The sequence below is a fragment of the Eutrigla gurnardus genome (genome assembly GCF_963514095.1).
Source record: "Eutrigla gurnardus genome assembly, chromosome: 7".
Taxonomy (NCBI): Eukaryota; Metazoa; Chordata; class Actinopteri; order Perciformes; family Triglidae; genus Eutrigla; species Eutrigla gurnardus.
The window spans coordinates 27860049-27875270 of NC_139921.1; the positions used below are offsets into that span (position 1 = coordinate 27860049).

The following is a 15222-nucleotide window of genomic DNA, read 5'->3' on the forward strand; positions in this document are numbered from 1 at the left end:
GAAGTAAAAAATGCTTCTTTTTCCACAGCCAAAAACGCGAGGCACACCCACGTATAACACGCTGTGGTTTGGTCCATTTCAGATGTCTCTGATTTAACATGGGGGCCAATGAGCCGTAGGTGAGACTACTCACTTTCAAGCAGCTATGGCCAAATGTCTAAGTGTTTTTGGTTTGCATAGTTACAGGTCTGCGACCGGCACAAGATTATCTACATTTCCACCAAAGAATGATGTATGATGACATTACTCCAAAGCCTCCTAAGCGGCTGCATCAAGAGGTTCCAGTGCCTCCATGTTCTTCTCCTGCTGACAATACGATGGATGTGGGTCATACTAATGAAAAGACAAACCCAGCTTTGAAACGCATTGTGTTTCCGTGTTTGGATGATGACGTTGCTCCAAAGCTTCCTAAACGGTTGGAACAGAAGGTTCCAGTGCCTCCATGTTCTTCTCCTGCTGACAATACGATGGATGTGGGACATACTAATGGAAAGAAAAAGAAAAACCCAGCTTTGAGACCCATTGTGTTTGATTTGGATGATGACGTTGCTCCAAAGCTTCCTAAGCGGCTTCATCAAGAGGTTCCAGTGCCTCCAAAAAAGAAAAACAAGAGACGTAGGATTTAAAAACAGCAGCCTCACCGTAAGAAGGTCCTGGGTCCGTCCCAGGTCCTCTCTGTTTTGAGTTCCCATGTTCTCTCGCTCCGGTTCCCATTAACAAAAAACCTGTCCGGGAACCATCACCTTACCGTGGTGGAGAGGTTTGCGTGTCCCTATGACCCTGAGAGCTGTGCTGTCTGGAGCTTTGTGCTCCTGGTAGGGTTTCCCATGGCAAATTGGTCTCAGGTGAGGGGCCAGACTAAGAATGGTTCAAAAGACCCCATGAATAACCTACAGGAAGAAGAGGAATGACCTGGCCCGGATCCCCCGTCTGGAGCCAGGCCCAAAGGGAGGGCCCGTCAGCGAGAGCCTGACCGAAAGAACTAGATTGCGAGTACAAGCGGCAGTAATGAGTTTCCTCAGGAGAGATGAGAAGCTCAGTCATCGCTGCTGAGGTGGTTTGGGCATCTGGTAAGGATGCCCACTGGGCGCCTCCTTAGGGAGATGTTTCAGGTGTGACCAGCTGGGAGGAGGCGGTGGGGAAGACCCAGGTCTAGGTGGAGAGATTATATCTCCACCTAGGCCTGGGAACGCCTCGGGATCCCCCAGTCAGAGTTGGCTGATGTGGCCCGGGGTCCCGTTAAAGCTGCTGCCCCCGCGACCCGACATAAGCCGTAGACGATGAGATATTATTCTGGATATATATAAATAAATGAGAGTAGGTCTACTTGTATTTGCTATACTTCATACGTGTATTTTGAAGCCAATGGTTTTGTATTTTTAAAACAGGCGTTTCACATGTAAGAGTACTTTTACACTGTGGTATTGCTACTTTTACTTACATTAAAAGACATACATTCCACTATTACTCCACCAATGGATACAAATAAAGTAAAGCTATATGAAGCAGCTGGTTATCATAGACTGTAAACAGAAACACAGTTAGCCTGGCCCTGTCCACAGGTAACAAAGGAAGCGTATCAATGTAAATTCTCAAATTAAACCACCACAAGTTGTCGTAATGTTATGAAAAAGTCTGTATTTAATAGGGACTCAATAAGAAATGTGTAATAACATTACAAGCACACAACTGATGAACACCTATAGAATTACAGACCAGATTGTCTTATTTTAAAATCACATTTACATAGTCACATAGTACTCTATATAAAAACATGACAGGCACTTTATTTAAAAGAAACAACTTTCAGATACATTATATCACGTAACTGACGGCTGGAACACTGTGCCCACTGAATGTCCAACTATTTTAGAGTCATTAGCAGAGGATTCGTAGTGGTCCCTGTAATCCATCAACACGGACTGAACAAAGGGATGACGGGACGGATAAGCGTTGGATGAAATTACGGGAGAAATAACTCTGAAAACACGCACATTAGAGACACAATCTTAAAAATGTTTCAAGTTGTACCTTGCTAAAAAAACTAAAACGTGAGGAAGCCTGACCGAGACGTACATTACATTCAAAACATTTGCTGAACAAGACAAAACAATGGTCTGGGGTCTAAAGCCTCCAGTGGAGGGATGCATCGAGTTCCTGCATTAAAATAACTGTCTTGTTACGGGACACAATGCCCTCAATTTATACCTCAATTTTTCACTTTTCGATATCGATGTTTTCACTTGCTTCAATTTCCCTCGACAAGAAAAGGTGACGCAGTGGCTCAAGGGCACTTCAGCAGGGCAGAAGTCAGAAATACATTCTATCACAGTAGCGGAAAATTTCTCCTTTAAAGAATAAGTCTGATGAAATGGTGACCTCATTTTTAAATCATGTTGTGAATAAAGAGAGACTGAGATGCAAGTTTGTTTGATTCATGGGTGTCCATGCATGCATTCGTCTCACATGATCGTAAACGTAATATCTTTGGGTTTAGAATTGCAGTTTGGACAAAACTCGCATTTTAAAATAAGTAATCTTTGGCTATAGAAGCTTAAGTCGGACATTTTTTAGCTATTTTCTGATGTTTTATAGACCAAACAATGAATCATATTCAGGAAATACTTCCTGCGATTATCTTTAAGTTCCAGCACACATAACATAAACTCTTATAGTCTAGCCCAAGGAAACAAACTTCCATCCACTTGTAGCTAAGTAGGGGAAATAATAGGCCCAGGACCTGATACCCACTGAGGGGTAAATGCAGTCTGGACGAGACTATGTGATGACTTGTAGTACTTGAGTACTTTCAACCCAAATATTTTAGGCAACCGTGGTGAATTTCCTCGAGATGTTTCAGACCGAACCTGGCAAACGATGACTTTGTCAACTTTACTGCAAACAAGGCAGGAAACTCCACTGACCACATTGCTGCACGGACTTGATTGCCGAGAACATCATGTGAAAAACCAAATGTTTGACAGTTAGCCTGCCACAAGCAAAAATGTACCAGTAACTGGCTGGTGGCTGGCATAACATGTACAGTCTAAAGTGCTCATGGTCATTGCAGCAGATTGACTTCTTTGGATGCATTAGGATGGATGCAGAAGCTCCAACAGGGCTCCGACCGCTCCAAAGTAGCCCTTAAAAGACACAAAACAAAAAGAAAGAAAACAACAGTTAGAAATCTGAGCCCATCAAAACTTCATTGATGATCTCTGAAATCAATAAGTTATTTACCTCGTGCTGTAGGAAGAGTGCCTTGAGCTGTCCTTTAGACCAGTAGTCCATGGCATAGGCCAACAGCTTCATAGAAAGGGTGTTCACTCGGAGGAAGTTACCCACAAACACCACTCGCTCTATGTTCTTAGTGGGGGAAGAGAACGGGGATGAAATCATTTAGTTAATAAGAGAGCTCACAATAATTATCCGTGTGTCAAACTGTGAAACCTGCTGAGTTCCATCTAATTCCAAAGACATTCTCATATAATCTGATATTGCTCATTCATAATAGAATCTATTAAATACTGTTACAGAAGTAATTAATACAGCATTTACCCAAATAAAACAGGCTGTGTATCTGAAACCCACTACTTTGACGACTACATCAAATCTCATTCATTATTGCTGGTTTGTCTTTAATTGTTTTTTATGTAGATACAGCCTTTGCGTTGAAAGACAGATAATGCAGCAACCTCCTCTACGCCTTCATAGCCCTGTACAATGCTGCTTGATCAAGACGCCACAAGGCAGCACCGTAAAGAGGCTGAACGCAAAGAGGAAAGGACCGGCAGGGACGCCGGAGGGGGATCGGATTCCTCCACAGACGGGTTCATAGAAAGCCTTTTAAAATGTTTTTTATAACACCTTCTGTTTCATTACTAACCTCATTGAGAGCACACATCCTGGTGATGGAGCCGATGTTATTAGTGATGGTGACCAGCGTTGCCCTGGCCAAGTCCTCTTTGGACACCGACTCCCTCTTGTCTTTGGCCATCATGTTGCCAAAACTGTCAAAAAAAAGAAAAAACACAAGCCATATGAATAAATATAACAATGTTATGCATGAAAGAGCCAATCCCAAAACATGATTTAGATCAAATTAGTTTGCAAAAACAGTATATATATTGAAAGTGGTACATCAAAAAATTCAAATTGAAATCAAAGCGTTTAGTTTTGTCCCTGGGGTGGAAATCGGAGTAGATTTAGCACCGTCGTGGTTCCCCGTTTCATTGAAAGCTGGCACTGTGTTTATGCTCGATTCCACCAAAAACAAACGACGACAAAGTAAACCGCACCTTGAAGCTACAGCCCAGCCTGGCAGCCCAAACCTCTCATAGTCTCCTCCGTAGATGTCCCGGACCAGCTTGTCCACCCGGGTGCTCTCCCCCTGAGAAGCCATTTCTAGAGCTTCCTCGAAAGTGGAGCAGCCAGTCAGCAGGCAACACAGGCCCAGGAAGGTCCCGCCACCGAGGCTGAAACACACAGATTAACAGAGATTACATATAAACTACGCGGATTCTAGAAATGTTAAATACGTCTGTCTGGACTGGGTCGGGATTGTAAAGTCTCTGCCAAAAGTAATATTGAAGCACTTCAAACGTTAAAAGGTTATGTACATTATACACAGTCCACATTCAAAAACTCCCATATAGCGTTTCTTTCTCAGCACAAAGGGCCATTATGTTGAGGGGGAAGTCAGCATTCATGAGTCCCTTTCAAAACGCCACCAGACAGAGAAACCACATGTGAAAACAAACGAGTGGAGAGTAGGAAGGAGGGGAAACGGTCAGGCTAACCGACACATTTCAAACCTTAAATTAATCAAACTGACAAAAGAACATTTTTGCTGCGACTCAAAAGCAAACTGTTGAGGGAGAGACGTGGCGTTTCACACCGAGGCACTAGGGAGACACAAGAGGGCAGACGCCACCGAGCAGACCACCCACTCGACCCGAGTGCACCCACCGGCATCACTTCATCCAGGTGTCAGCCTGCGTTTGGTTTTCTCTCTCTGTTCCGACACTCTTGAATTGTGTAAGGCTGCACTTTAGGTACTAAAGTTTGTTGTTTTCTTTTGCTTTTCTATTCTTAGACTGTAGAATATTATCTGACCTCAAAATGGCATTTTACATTTCTTAAATCAGTCAGATAAAGAATAGACTCATCATGAACATAAGTGAAAATCATATGTTTATGACATTTCTTTGGGTATTCACTTCAAATTGGTCTTTGAGTAAACCCCTGCAGCCCTTGTACTCCCTCTAGGCCTCACCTTTCAGGAAAATAATCAGATATTTATCTTAATATGATCACAATTTAATTAAAAACAAAAACAGCAGCATATTTACACACTTGTGTCTATTGTATATCTTATGTTAAATTATGTTTATATTTTATACTGCAGTTGTTGGTTCATTTATAGTGTATTCTAATATATTTTAAACATTGTTATATAGATATATATCTTGTGTTGATTTGTAGATACACTTTGTATTTACCAATTTTAGAATAACCAGCTGACATCATTTCCCAATTTGGGATTAATAAAGTACATCTATATATCTATATTTAAATGAATTGGCTGGAATCAAACAGGCATCATCAGCACATAACACCTAAATGTAAACAATTCCGTTATATGATTATTAAATGACTAATAGTCCACCGGACAACAGACGATCAGTGATAATTACCTGGTCCCTGTAACTCGTTTGTAGTTGCTCTCAGAGTAAACGGCCATGATGCTGACCCCTGACCCTATGTTGACCAGCAGCAGAGGATAGGGGTTCTCCAGTGTGTAGGGCTTCTGGACGCAGCGATCTGGATCAGTGGGGTTCTCAAAGTAGTAGCACTCCGAGGGTCCGCTGGACACCACCGAGTCGATGTACAACACGCCGCGGATCAAACAGTCCAGCTCGTCCAGCTTGTGAAGCTGCAGGTCCGCCGTCTTTTTGGCGAGAGGAAAAGAGAAGGGATAACATCACTGAAGGGGATGTGGTCGGGAGAACAGAGGCGGGAAACTGGGGGAGGAGGAGGAGGGAGAGCAGGGGGTAATGAAACAGGAACCGTGATTACAATTCTATGGGAATGCATCTTGTGAAAAAAAAATCCGATCAAACTAACATTTTTTTTTGTCTGTATTAGAGTGCAATTATGCACTTGTACGCCTCATAGTTCAATAGGAAGGGACCTTTTGTGCAATTTATTGATGTTTTATTATTGTCCGGATGGAAAACAAAATGTATGTTAACCATGTGTCACAAGATGAATTTGCTTTGGACACATTATCGTCCTTGTATCCACTGACAGTACCGTCATGTGATCCATCACTGTTCTGTTAAGATTACATGAATTCACATCACATGCTACACACATGTTACATTTTTCCTTCCTGTCACTCTGTACTGTCCAGCCAAGTTAAAAAAAGAAAAAGAAGCAAAACAGAAGAGATGCCGCACACCCACCGTGCGGAAATCAGTCTCAAACTTGTACGCCCCCCCTCCCGTGGCACAGAGGGTGGTGTGGAGGCTGGAGAAGTGCTTGTTGCGGCCCATCTGCAGGAAGGCCGGCAGGTCGTGCGTGGGGAAGCGGATGAAGTGCAGGTTGCCGGTCCTGCCGCACAGCGTCAGGTCCTGCAGCTCCAGGTGCACGTCCCTGATGCCCGTCTTGCCGTAGGCGGTGTTGGAGGTTAGGTAGCGCCGGATGCTCTTCAGGTTCTCCACCTCTTCCTGCTCCTCCTCCGCCGTGATGTCTTTGGGCTCAAAGTACACCAGCTTCACCAGAGTCCCCCCGATGTCCATGCCAAACCAGGGAAATGCTGCATTATGTGAGATAATATATGCAAAATAAACCAACATTTAATTTATTTTATTTTACAATGAATCTTATATATTTATCGTTTAAATGCTTAGTGACAAAGAGGACACATAGGAGGTAATGTCTCAGTGTTGGCTCGACATAACGGCAAGCAGCTCTCATCCACAGAAGCAGAAGTACAGTGTGTACCGCGAACGCCATCTTGTTGCAAAACAGAGCCTGGCTATTTATTTCAGCTCACGGATATTACATCGTAATACCAACATTATTTGTCAGTTTAAGCATCATCAATGCACATTATACAGCCATTTATAATTTATTGTGATAAATGGTTTACGCCCATTACGGGATATTCTTTCAAAATCTGTAATTTCAACCCCTTTTGTGTTGGGAGGGGGGGGCGCCTTTTTGATTTTGATATAAATGCAACAATGCGTTTTTTTTCCCTCTCCAGTAAATACACTAAGCCCAAACCGCCGAACGGGAACACCTACGCGGCCTTGTTTTCTTCACCGAGTCGCTCCGATGCCTCGCCGTCGAGTTGGAGGTCCGCCGGTCGGATGTGGCTCTTCCTGCGGGCGCGGCCGCCTCATTGTCGGGCTCGTTTCTGAAACAGCCGGGCATCTCCTTGTCGGACCGCGGCTGCTTCGTGGGCGTTTCGTCTTCGTCGATACTTTCATCGTCGCGTTGGTGGCCGTTGAACGCCATCGAAACGACTTAATTCACTCCATGTATGCTATTCATATATTACAATTTGTGATAAATAAAGGCCCTTGGATGATTTAACGCTGTGTGGACAATGAGGTCCAGCGCTATATGAGCTAGCTAATTAACTAGCTAAGTAGCTGTGTCGTAAACGGTCCGGGTACAAGTCCTTTTTATGTTCGCTGTCAAGACTGGAATGGGCGGGGTCAGAGGGTGATTGACGGACTCCAGAGCCAATCAGAATGCGTAAACCGCCAGTCAGAAAACCGTTTATAAAAAGAGGCTGATGTCACGTTTCTCACGTTAAAAAAAGGAAGCACCATATTATAACCCCAATAACATTTACAAAATCTTAAATATTATAATATCCAGTATATGGTGGGAGAGTTATACTCACGTTAAATTAAGACGTTTTAATGCAATTCAACGTTTCAAGTGTCAGCTTGTTCCATTTATCCAACTCGTAAAAGGAAAATTGAGGAAAGGAAATTGAGAGCCGGAAAACAGAGACAGCTCACCTTCAAAATAAAAGATAAAAGCCTGTTTTGAAACGCTGTGGCAGACTAGGTAGAGCTAAACCTGAGAGCATCCTTGATTGAACTAAATACAAAACAGCCTAAATAGTGCACATAATTAACTATATATACACTATATATTTTATACACAATAGCAATGATAAAATTGATTATTCGGGAAGCTCCGTCACCCTTCTTCTGCGTGACATAAATACAATACATTTGGCATAAACATGTGGTTTCTCTGCAGGGAAATTAACATGCACACTCAATATATTTTTTAGAATTTCAAGTTTATTGTTTGTATGATTGCCAAGTTGCCTAGAAACAGTGCCTAACATTTTGATAACAATTTACATTTAATTAACCTACAAAGCATCTTTGCAGCTAAAATATCCTCTTAAAATAAATGTGCAACACTTTTTAAATTTAAGTGTTTTTTTTTAAACTTTCTTATTTTTCTATTTACAATAAAATGTCATCTCAGAGAACACAACTTCTTTTTAAAGAACAAAAAACTTTGGAAAAATAAAATGTAATCTCAGACACTTTTTGCGAAGCCTTGCAAGATTTCCTAATTTGCAGATGTGCATTTTTAAATGATCTCATTGCATAACACACTAGGTGGTTACACTAGACACAATAACCACACAAATGACCAATTAAAACATTCATATGCAGCTAATAACATGACAATCCACGGTTAACAGCCCCTGCAGCTCCGAAATAAAACAAGCCACGGTTTTAAAAGGTTTTGGAGCAACCAGATACATATTGTCTGAAATTTGATCACGCAGCTAGACATGCATGCTTTGGAATGTTTTTGAAACATCAGTTTTTCTACAAATACAAAACCTATATAGCGGATATATATGTACAAATAAATACAGACAGTACACTAGCCAACATTTACAGAGTGTGATGCTGGTAGTCTCTCTAAAGTGCACATCCAGTTGATTTCAGGTCCTTGGTACACTCGTTTTCACTGGATGACAGCCAGCAGTCTTATCTTCAAAGTGCTTATCAGGCAAACAATCATTCAAACAATTCTATCATTAATACACAGCATGGGTGTATCTTTACATACCTCATATTTGCAGCGAGTGCATAAATAACCTGAGATCTTAACCCAGTTTCATGAAGTCAGAATAAGAAGGGGATACTTGATTTTTGCTCACTAGGGAAAACTTCATTCAACACTAACACGATAAAACATAGTCCAATTTAACAACATATTAATGACGTGATCAAAGGTCTGGCAAGTCAGCTATTATTACGATAGGTAATTATTAAACAGCTGCCTCACGGCATCCCAGTACAGTGACTACAATAAGGCACCATAACCTTAAGATCCTCTTTTGAAAGCCTTAAAGCTTAATCTTCTCTTCCTTTAAAAAGGTATTAGATGCCCTTAATTCTTTAACCTCCACGCCATCAGCAGTGCACAGGCGCCCACTCCCGCGGCGGTCAGAATGTACTTTGTATTAGTTGAAGGGGTGCGAGAGAGCGCCTTCTTCTTTGACTCCTGCGTCTTCGACTCTGGTGAATTATCAGTGAGTGCAGGCTCAGAGGAGTGGCAGTTCTCACTGAAGTGTGTGTTTACACTCGATGCAGGCTCAACAGTGGTGGTGGAGAGTGGTGGTGCAGAGGGGATCTCCTTGGCTGCTTCACCGTTGACGATTTGAGCTGGTGGCGCTGAGCTTTGGCCGGCTAGGTTTAGGATAGACGGCTCCTCGGATACATGCACCACATTAACCATCACTTCCTGTACGCCAAAACTTGGACAATGAGACTCGTAGTGGTTTTCCTCCGGTTCATTATGGTTCAAAGCGATGCCGTTCTCCTGGCACGGCAACGCAGACGCCGTATTCGCCGTGTTGGAGCGGACAGCGGAGCATGCGGGAAGGTGGGCAGAGGTGACGGTGTCCGGTGCAGCCTCGCTTATTTCCAGACGATCGCTATTACCCGAGTAGGGCGCGGAGAGGGTAGGACAGACATGATCTGATTGGTTGGTGCTGATGAGCTGGCCGGGTTTGCTCAGACACATAGAGCTGTCATCACAGAAAGAGGCGTCCATCACAGCAGCACCCGGCAGGGTGGAGGTTGGAGCTGCAGTTTCTGTCTGTGGACTGGTTTCCACAACCTGCGGGTGAAAATTCTTGTCAAGTTTTGTTTTCATATAGGAAGCTTGTGTACTTTGTTTTTTAACATTTTGTCTTTATCTTATGTATGTGAATGTACACTACAATTGTCCACCTTAAAATTAAACAACAAAAAAAAGAACAATCTGAGCGCTTATTTTACTTAAAATGTGTGAAAACACACAATTATCGTTAATATGATTAAACTTGTATAACGTAAAGTATGGAATGTTGGCTCATATTGATGAAGGAGGTACTGGTTGTAACCAAGTCTTAAACTCTCACACTGTTTGTATTCTATTAAGTCTTAAAATGAGTATATTTTGGTATTCACCTGGGTAGCAGGACATTCAGAAGTCTGTTCAGGCTGCAGGACAGCAGCAATCTGCAGGTCCACATGAGGGGTGGTGTCCTGGACTGGTGGCTTGTCTGGAGTCACCATGGGGAAAGAGGATCCATCAGTGACATCCGAGTGTATCTCAGTCGGAGGGGGAGTCTGTGGTGGTCTGACCTCTGTGGAGGATGTGGTTGTTTGGAGAGGACCAGGGCAGGATGGGGTGTCCGTTTCACACGTCTCAACGGGAGGGGATGGTTGAGGAGTCGCCACAGAGTCGACCGACACCTCCCCGTTTCCTGCGCTCGCCTCATCGGGGATCACGCCATTTTCACGAGAGATATCCTGGATGTCCGACTCTGAGTTTTCCTCCGGCTCCTGGTGACAGGTAATTTCCCTCTGGGGCGGTGGGGTTGCCAGAGTGTGTGGGGTTTCAGGAGGAGGAGGAGGAGGTGTTGATGCACGCGGTTCCTCTTCAACCTGAGTTGCCCGTGGAGGCTCGTGGACTGGCTCGGGCGGACAAACAGCCTCAGGAAGATGGTCTACTGAGATCTGGGGGGCTTGTGGCTGCGCAGGGATTTCCAAAGCGGGTACGATCTCGACGACGGCCTCTGGAGGAGCTGATGCCGGAGCTGGAAGAGAAACAGCAGCCTGATCCTTTGCACCACTCTCTGGAAGGGAAAGATGACTGGCAGATGGTGCTGGATGGACGTGTGCCCTGACGACAGTCGTTGGAGTGGAGCTAGGGTTGGAATCTAGGGCAGAGCAAACAATAAATCCATGTTTGAATGCATATGATTAAAGCTCCTGTGGGGTCAGCTGAAACTGGAACTAAACAGTGATTCTGTTATCATTTACTGGAGTAAATATAGCACTGATGTTGACAGGACAGGACACATTCGTGAATATGAAATGTATGTTATGGATACATTGGGTTATCAAAGAGTAAAATTCCAGGGTTAAGCGTAAAAAATGTGAACTAAATATAAATCCATAAAAGGCCGATGCTAACGCAGGTCAGCGCTAACCTATTCAGAAACTATCGCTGTTGTTTAGAACCAACAGTCACCTCTCAGTGTCGTCACATTGATTGGCCCATCACAAACGCACTACGTGAAGCATGACAACATGGTAATCAAGCACACTTCAGTGGACTATCAACTTAGATAAGGACTCAATTTTATTGAAGGTTAAAAAACTGACTTCCTTTATTATCTCACATACTGCGAACCTGGAAAATATTTTGATCGAATTAGTTTGAGGTAGTGTTAAATATTCTACACTCTAACACACAGTGCTAGGTGCTTGACTTACTGTTGGTGCCCCTTATGGTGTCGTATTCTGCTCTGATCTCAGCCGCTAGCGTTGGATGCTCACACGCATCGAGTGCTTCGATGAACTGCTCCGGCCAGTTTTCTCTCCTCCTCAGGCATTCCAGAAGAAGCACCATGCTGTCAAAGTTCCCATTCGTTTCCCTTTTTGCGTCGATGTTTTCCTAAAATGATATTACATTTTTAAAAAAAGCACACGAAAAAAACAACATATAGCAATCTATCAGTTTCTTGTTAGTGAGGTTTATCCAAAATACTATTACTACATTGCCTATACCAAAATTATAAACGAGAGAACTTACCCTGTCGTGAGGAGTCAAGCAAGGCAGATGGATCATTATTTCTCTCACTTTCACCCTGCTCACAATGGCCGGCATGTTGCGCCGCAAGTATCCATTGTACAGCTTGTCACTGGCAAACGACATCTATGACACGAGAAGGACAGAGATGGTAAGGATGTTTCAAAAATATAATTTCCACTACGGATATCTATCGTTTCATGACATGCGAGATGAGAAAGTACCCGAAAAACCTGATCTTTGTTGCAATGACCACAGACACATCGAGGGGATTTTTACTCAATGAAACCAAAAGTGAAAGTGAAAATCAGACATCAAGCCTTTGGGGGGAAAAGGAAATGTGAGCCGTTCTGTTTCAGTTATAAAACTGTGCTTTTTGTAGATTAAATAATGGGGAATGTGACTCAACCTGCACAGCTGCTACTGTTTTTTTTTTCCTTTTTCGACGGGGAGGACACCACTCTTTTATTTCAAGGTTACAGATCTGTGGCATAGGAAGACGGCGAACAGGCCCCGACTAGTCACTGATTAATCACCTCCACAGTCCAGTTTAATACCTGAACTTCAAAGTGTGCAGCACGAATGTCTCATTTCAAAACACACACATTCCTATGTCTTCTCAGGGTCAAATATAAAGCTTGGGCACAGGTTTTCGTTTTGTTTGTTGTTGTAGTGAATACAACTTAAAACCTTCCCTTTGTTTGTATCCAAACAGGACAAAGGATAATCTGTCATCGCCCGGCCGCCTTAAATGGAGGAGTGCAGTAAAGTTTAGTGTAAACGTGGGGAGGAGAGGGGGGGGGCAGCGATCTGGAATAAATGTCAGGAAGCAGAAACCAAAGAGCAAAGTCTTCCCCGCTGTATCATTAGCCCTCAGAGGACATGGTTTACCTGACACACACACACACACAGACACACACACACACACACACACACAGACACACACACACACACACACACACACACAGGTAGATACACATGATTTAAGGGCATCGTTGTTTGTGTGTATAGTTTCCAAGCGTGCTTCTAAGTGTAAAGGGATGAGATTAACAAGACAAGGAAGGTTGTGTGAGAAGGAGGGGGGGGGGACACCTTGACACGAGGGCGAATCGTGCAGAGCTGAGCCAAATGAATGACCTCTAAACCGGCAGGTCACGACAGTCCAGTCCAAAGACTCTGGTGACATTTCATGCAGAACAGATCCCAGTTCAAATAAAACTTTATTTGTTACACGGAAGGACAAACTAGCGATCAACTTTTAAAAGATATATTTAGATGTACGTACTGTCAAACAGTTTTTGTTATTTGTTTTTTGGAGTGAAACAATTAAGCTCATTAGAAAGGCTACACACAAACACGGACCCATATCTGCAAATACTTGAAAAATACGTTGTTTTTTGGTTGGACACCAACTGACAGAGAAGATTGCGTAGAATTAAAAAAAAAGGTCTGCACGGAAATGATTTGGAATAAAATACTTTTGAATAAAACTACCGATTAAGCAGGTCGTGCGGATTAAAAACGTCCACATACAAACACACAAAACACCGTTTACCTGCTCGTATATTGCGTTGTGGAAAACAAGCTAATAGAAATAGCATATAAAAGTTAGCACGCGTTACTTTAGATTGATAAATACGTTGCCAAACACACGTATTCCGTGTTTTAGTCACTTAATGCCACTTAAAACTTAATACGTTGTCGTGACGTGAAGGATATTGTGCTCACCTTGCTTGTTTTGGTGTGTCAGCAGTCCGTCGCCCTCGCTGTCAAAAAGCTATTCCTTGCTCTCCTCTCACTGCGCTGTCTTCTTCACACACATCTGCGCAACGGCTCCCTCCCCTCCCTCGAGCTCTCCGTTCTCTATTCCTATTGCACAACAGCGCCGTCGATCAACCCCTGGCCCAATAGCATTGAGGCTAAGGGTGAAAGAAGGCGGGGCGTGCTTAATCTTGACCCTAATCGTGATTTTTGCTGTGGTGTGGCGGGATGGCAGCAGAATTAGATTGGATCTGGACTTCTGCTTTACATCTGTCTCTAATCCCTGATCCTAATCCCTTCACATGGCAACACACGCACACACACGCACACACGCACACACACACACACACGCACACACACACACACACACACACACACACGCACACACATGCATATTATTTATGCATGAAATAGAACATTTATGACCATTACAATTGTATTTCTTTATGAAAATAAAGATGGTATCTACCAACAGGCAATCCATGAGCATTAAAGCACACTGTGGTGGAATGCATGTAGTGTCCTTGAGTATGAATATGAGGTACTTGTACTTTCATGACACTTTTTAATTCCATTCTGCTTCTTCTTCACTCCAATTCAGAGAGAAATATAGTATTTTCTACTCCGCTGTGTTTATTTGACAGCTGCAGTTCTTTTACAATTACTTTACGAGTCAAGATCTCACATACAAAAACGATGATCTTCTAAAATAAAATGCATTGGTACATATTAAAATAAAGCAGTTAAAAAGAGTATCTTACACATTAATACAATAATATAAATCTAATGTTCAAATAACTCTCAAATGGAGCTAAACTGATCTTCATACTACCACAAGTACCCCCTCTTCTGTAGGACTCAGGCTTTAAGGCCCTTATTTTCAGTTTATAATCTCATTTGTCTGTGCATATGTCAAATACATTTGCAGTTATAACCAGATTAACCGGACTAATTCCCACTCAGTGAACCTGCAGGGTCTTCAGAGGGCGCCAGAGCAGAAAACCTGCTTTACCATCACGATGATGTTTGTGTTTGTGGTGTTTCTGCACTGCATTACATTAAATGGTGTTATAGTTTCCAAACCTCTGAATCACAAAGGGTTTCAGCTCTGTTATTACGAAAACAGGTCAAGTCCCCAAACCTGGTGAATAATAAAAACACAAGAGTTGCATGGCTTTTATTATGGACAGCAGTCAGTGGCCTATGCTCATTTCTAAACAGAAGGTGGCACCACTGACTCACTCACTGACTCAGGAGCAGTTTACCGTGTGCATTAAGACACAGCATGCATTTACAAAAACATTCCCCTTCAACATC

General features: G+C 42.9%; 2 protein-coding genes across 3 annotated transcripts in view; both read right to left on the reverse strand.

Moving 5' to 3' along the window:
* Positions 1–1618: 1618 nt before the first annotated feature.
* pank2 (pantothenate kinase 2) overlaps positions 1619–15222 on the reverse strand; it is a 44309-nt gene continuing 30705 nt past the window's right edge. The window contains exons 2-8 of one of the 2 annotated variants that reach the window (XM_084013745.1): positions 7314–7407; positions 6468–6820; positions 5697–5950; positions 4299–4475; positions 3887–4010; positions 3241–3366; positions 1619–3143 (exon numbers count right to left, since the gene is read on the reverse strand). In XM_084013745.1, coding sequence (XP_083869871.1) covers positions 3093–3143; positions 3241–3366; positions 3887–4010; positions 4299–4475; positions 5697–5950; positions 6468–6803 — 1068 coding nt within the window. In that variant the 5' untranslated portion in view covers positions 6804–6820; positions 7314–7407 and the 3' untranslated portion in view covers positions 1619–3092. Of the gene's footprint in view, positions 3144–3240; positions 3367–3886; positions 4011–4298; positions 4476–5696; positions 5951–6467; positions 6821–7313; positions 7697–15222 lie in introns of those variants that run through there. The other variant, XM_084013744.1, reaches the window with a different exon arrangement.
* mavs (mitochondrial antiviral signaling protein) lies at positions 8976–13973 on the reverse strand. The gene is made up of 5 exons (XM_084013347.1): positions 13873–13973; positions 12148–12270; positions 11829–12009; positions 10515–11269; positions 8976–10182 (listed from the first exon to the last, which is right to left on the reverse strand). The coding sequence occupies exons 2-5, from the start codon at positions 12268–12270 to the stop codon at positions 9451–9453; spliced, it is 1791 nt and encodes a 596-aa protein (XP_083869473.1). The 5' UTR covers positions 13873–13973; the 3' UTR covers positions 8976–9450.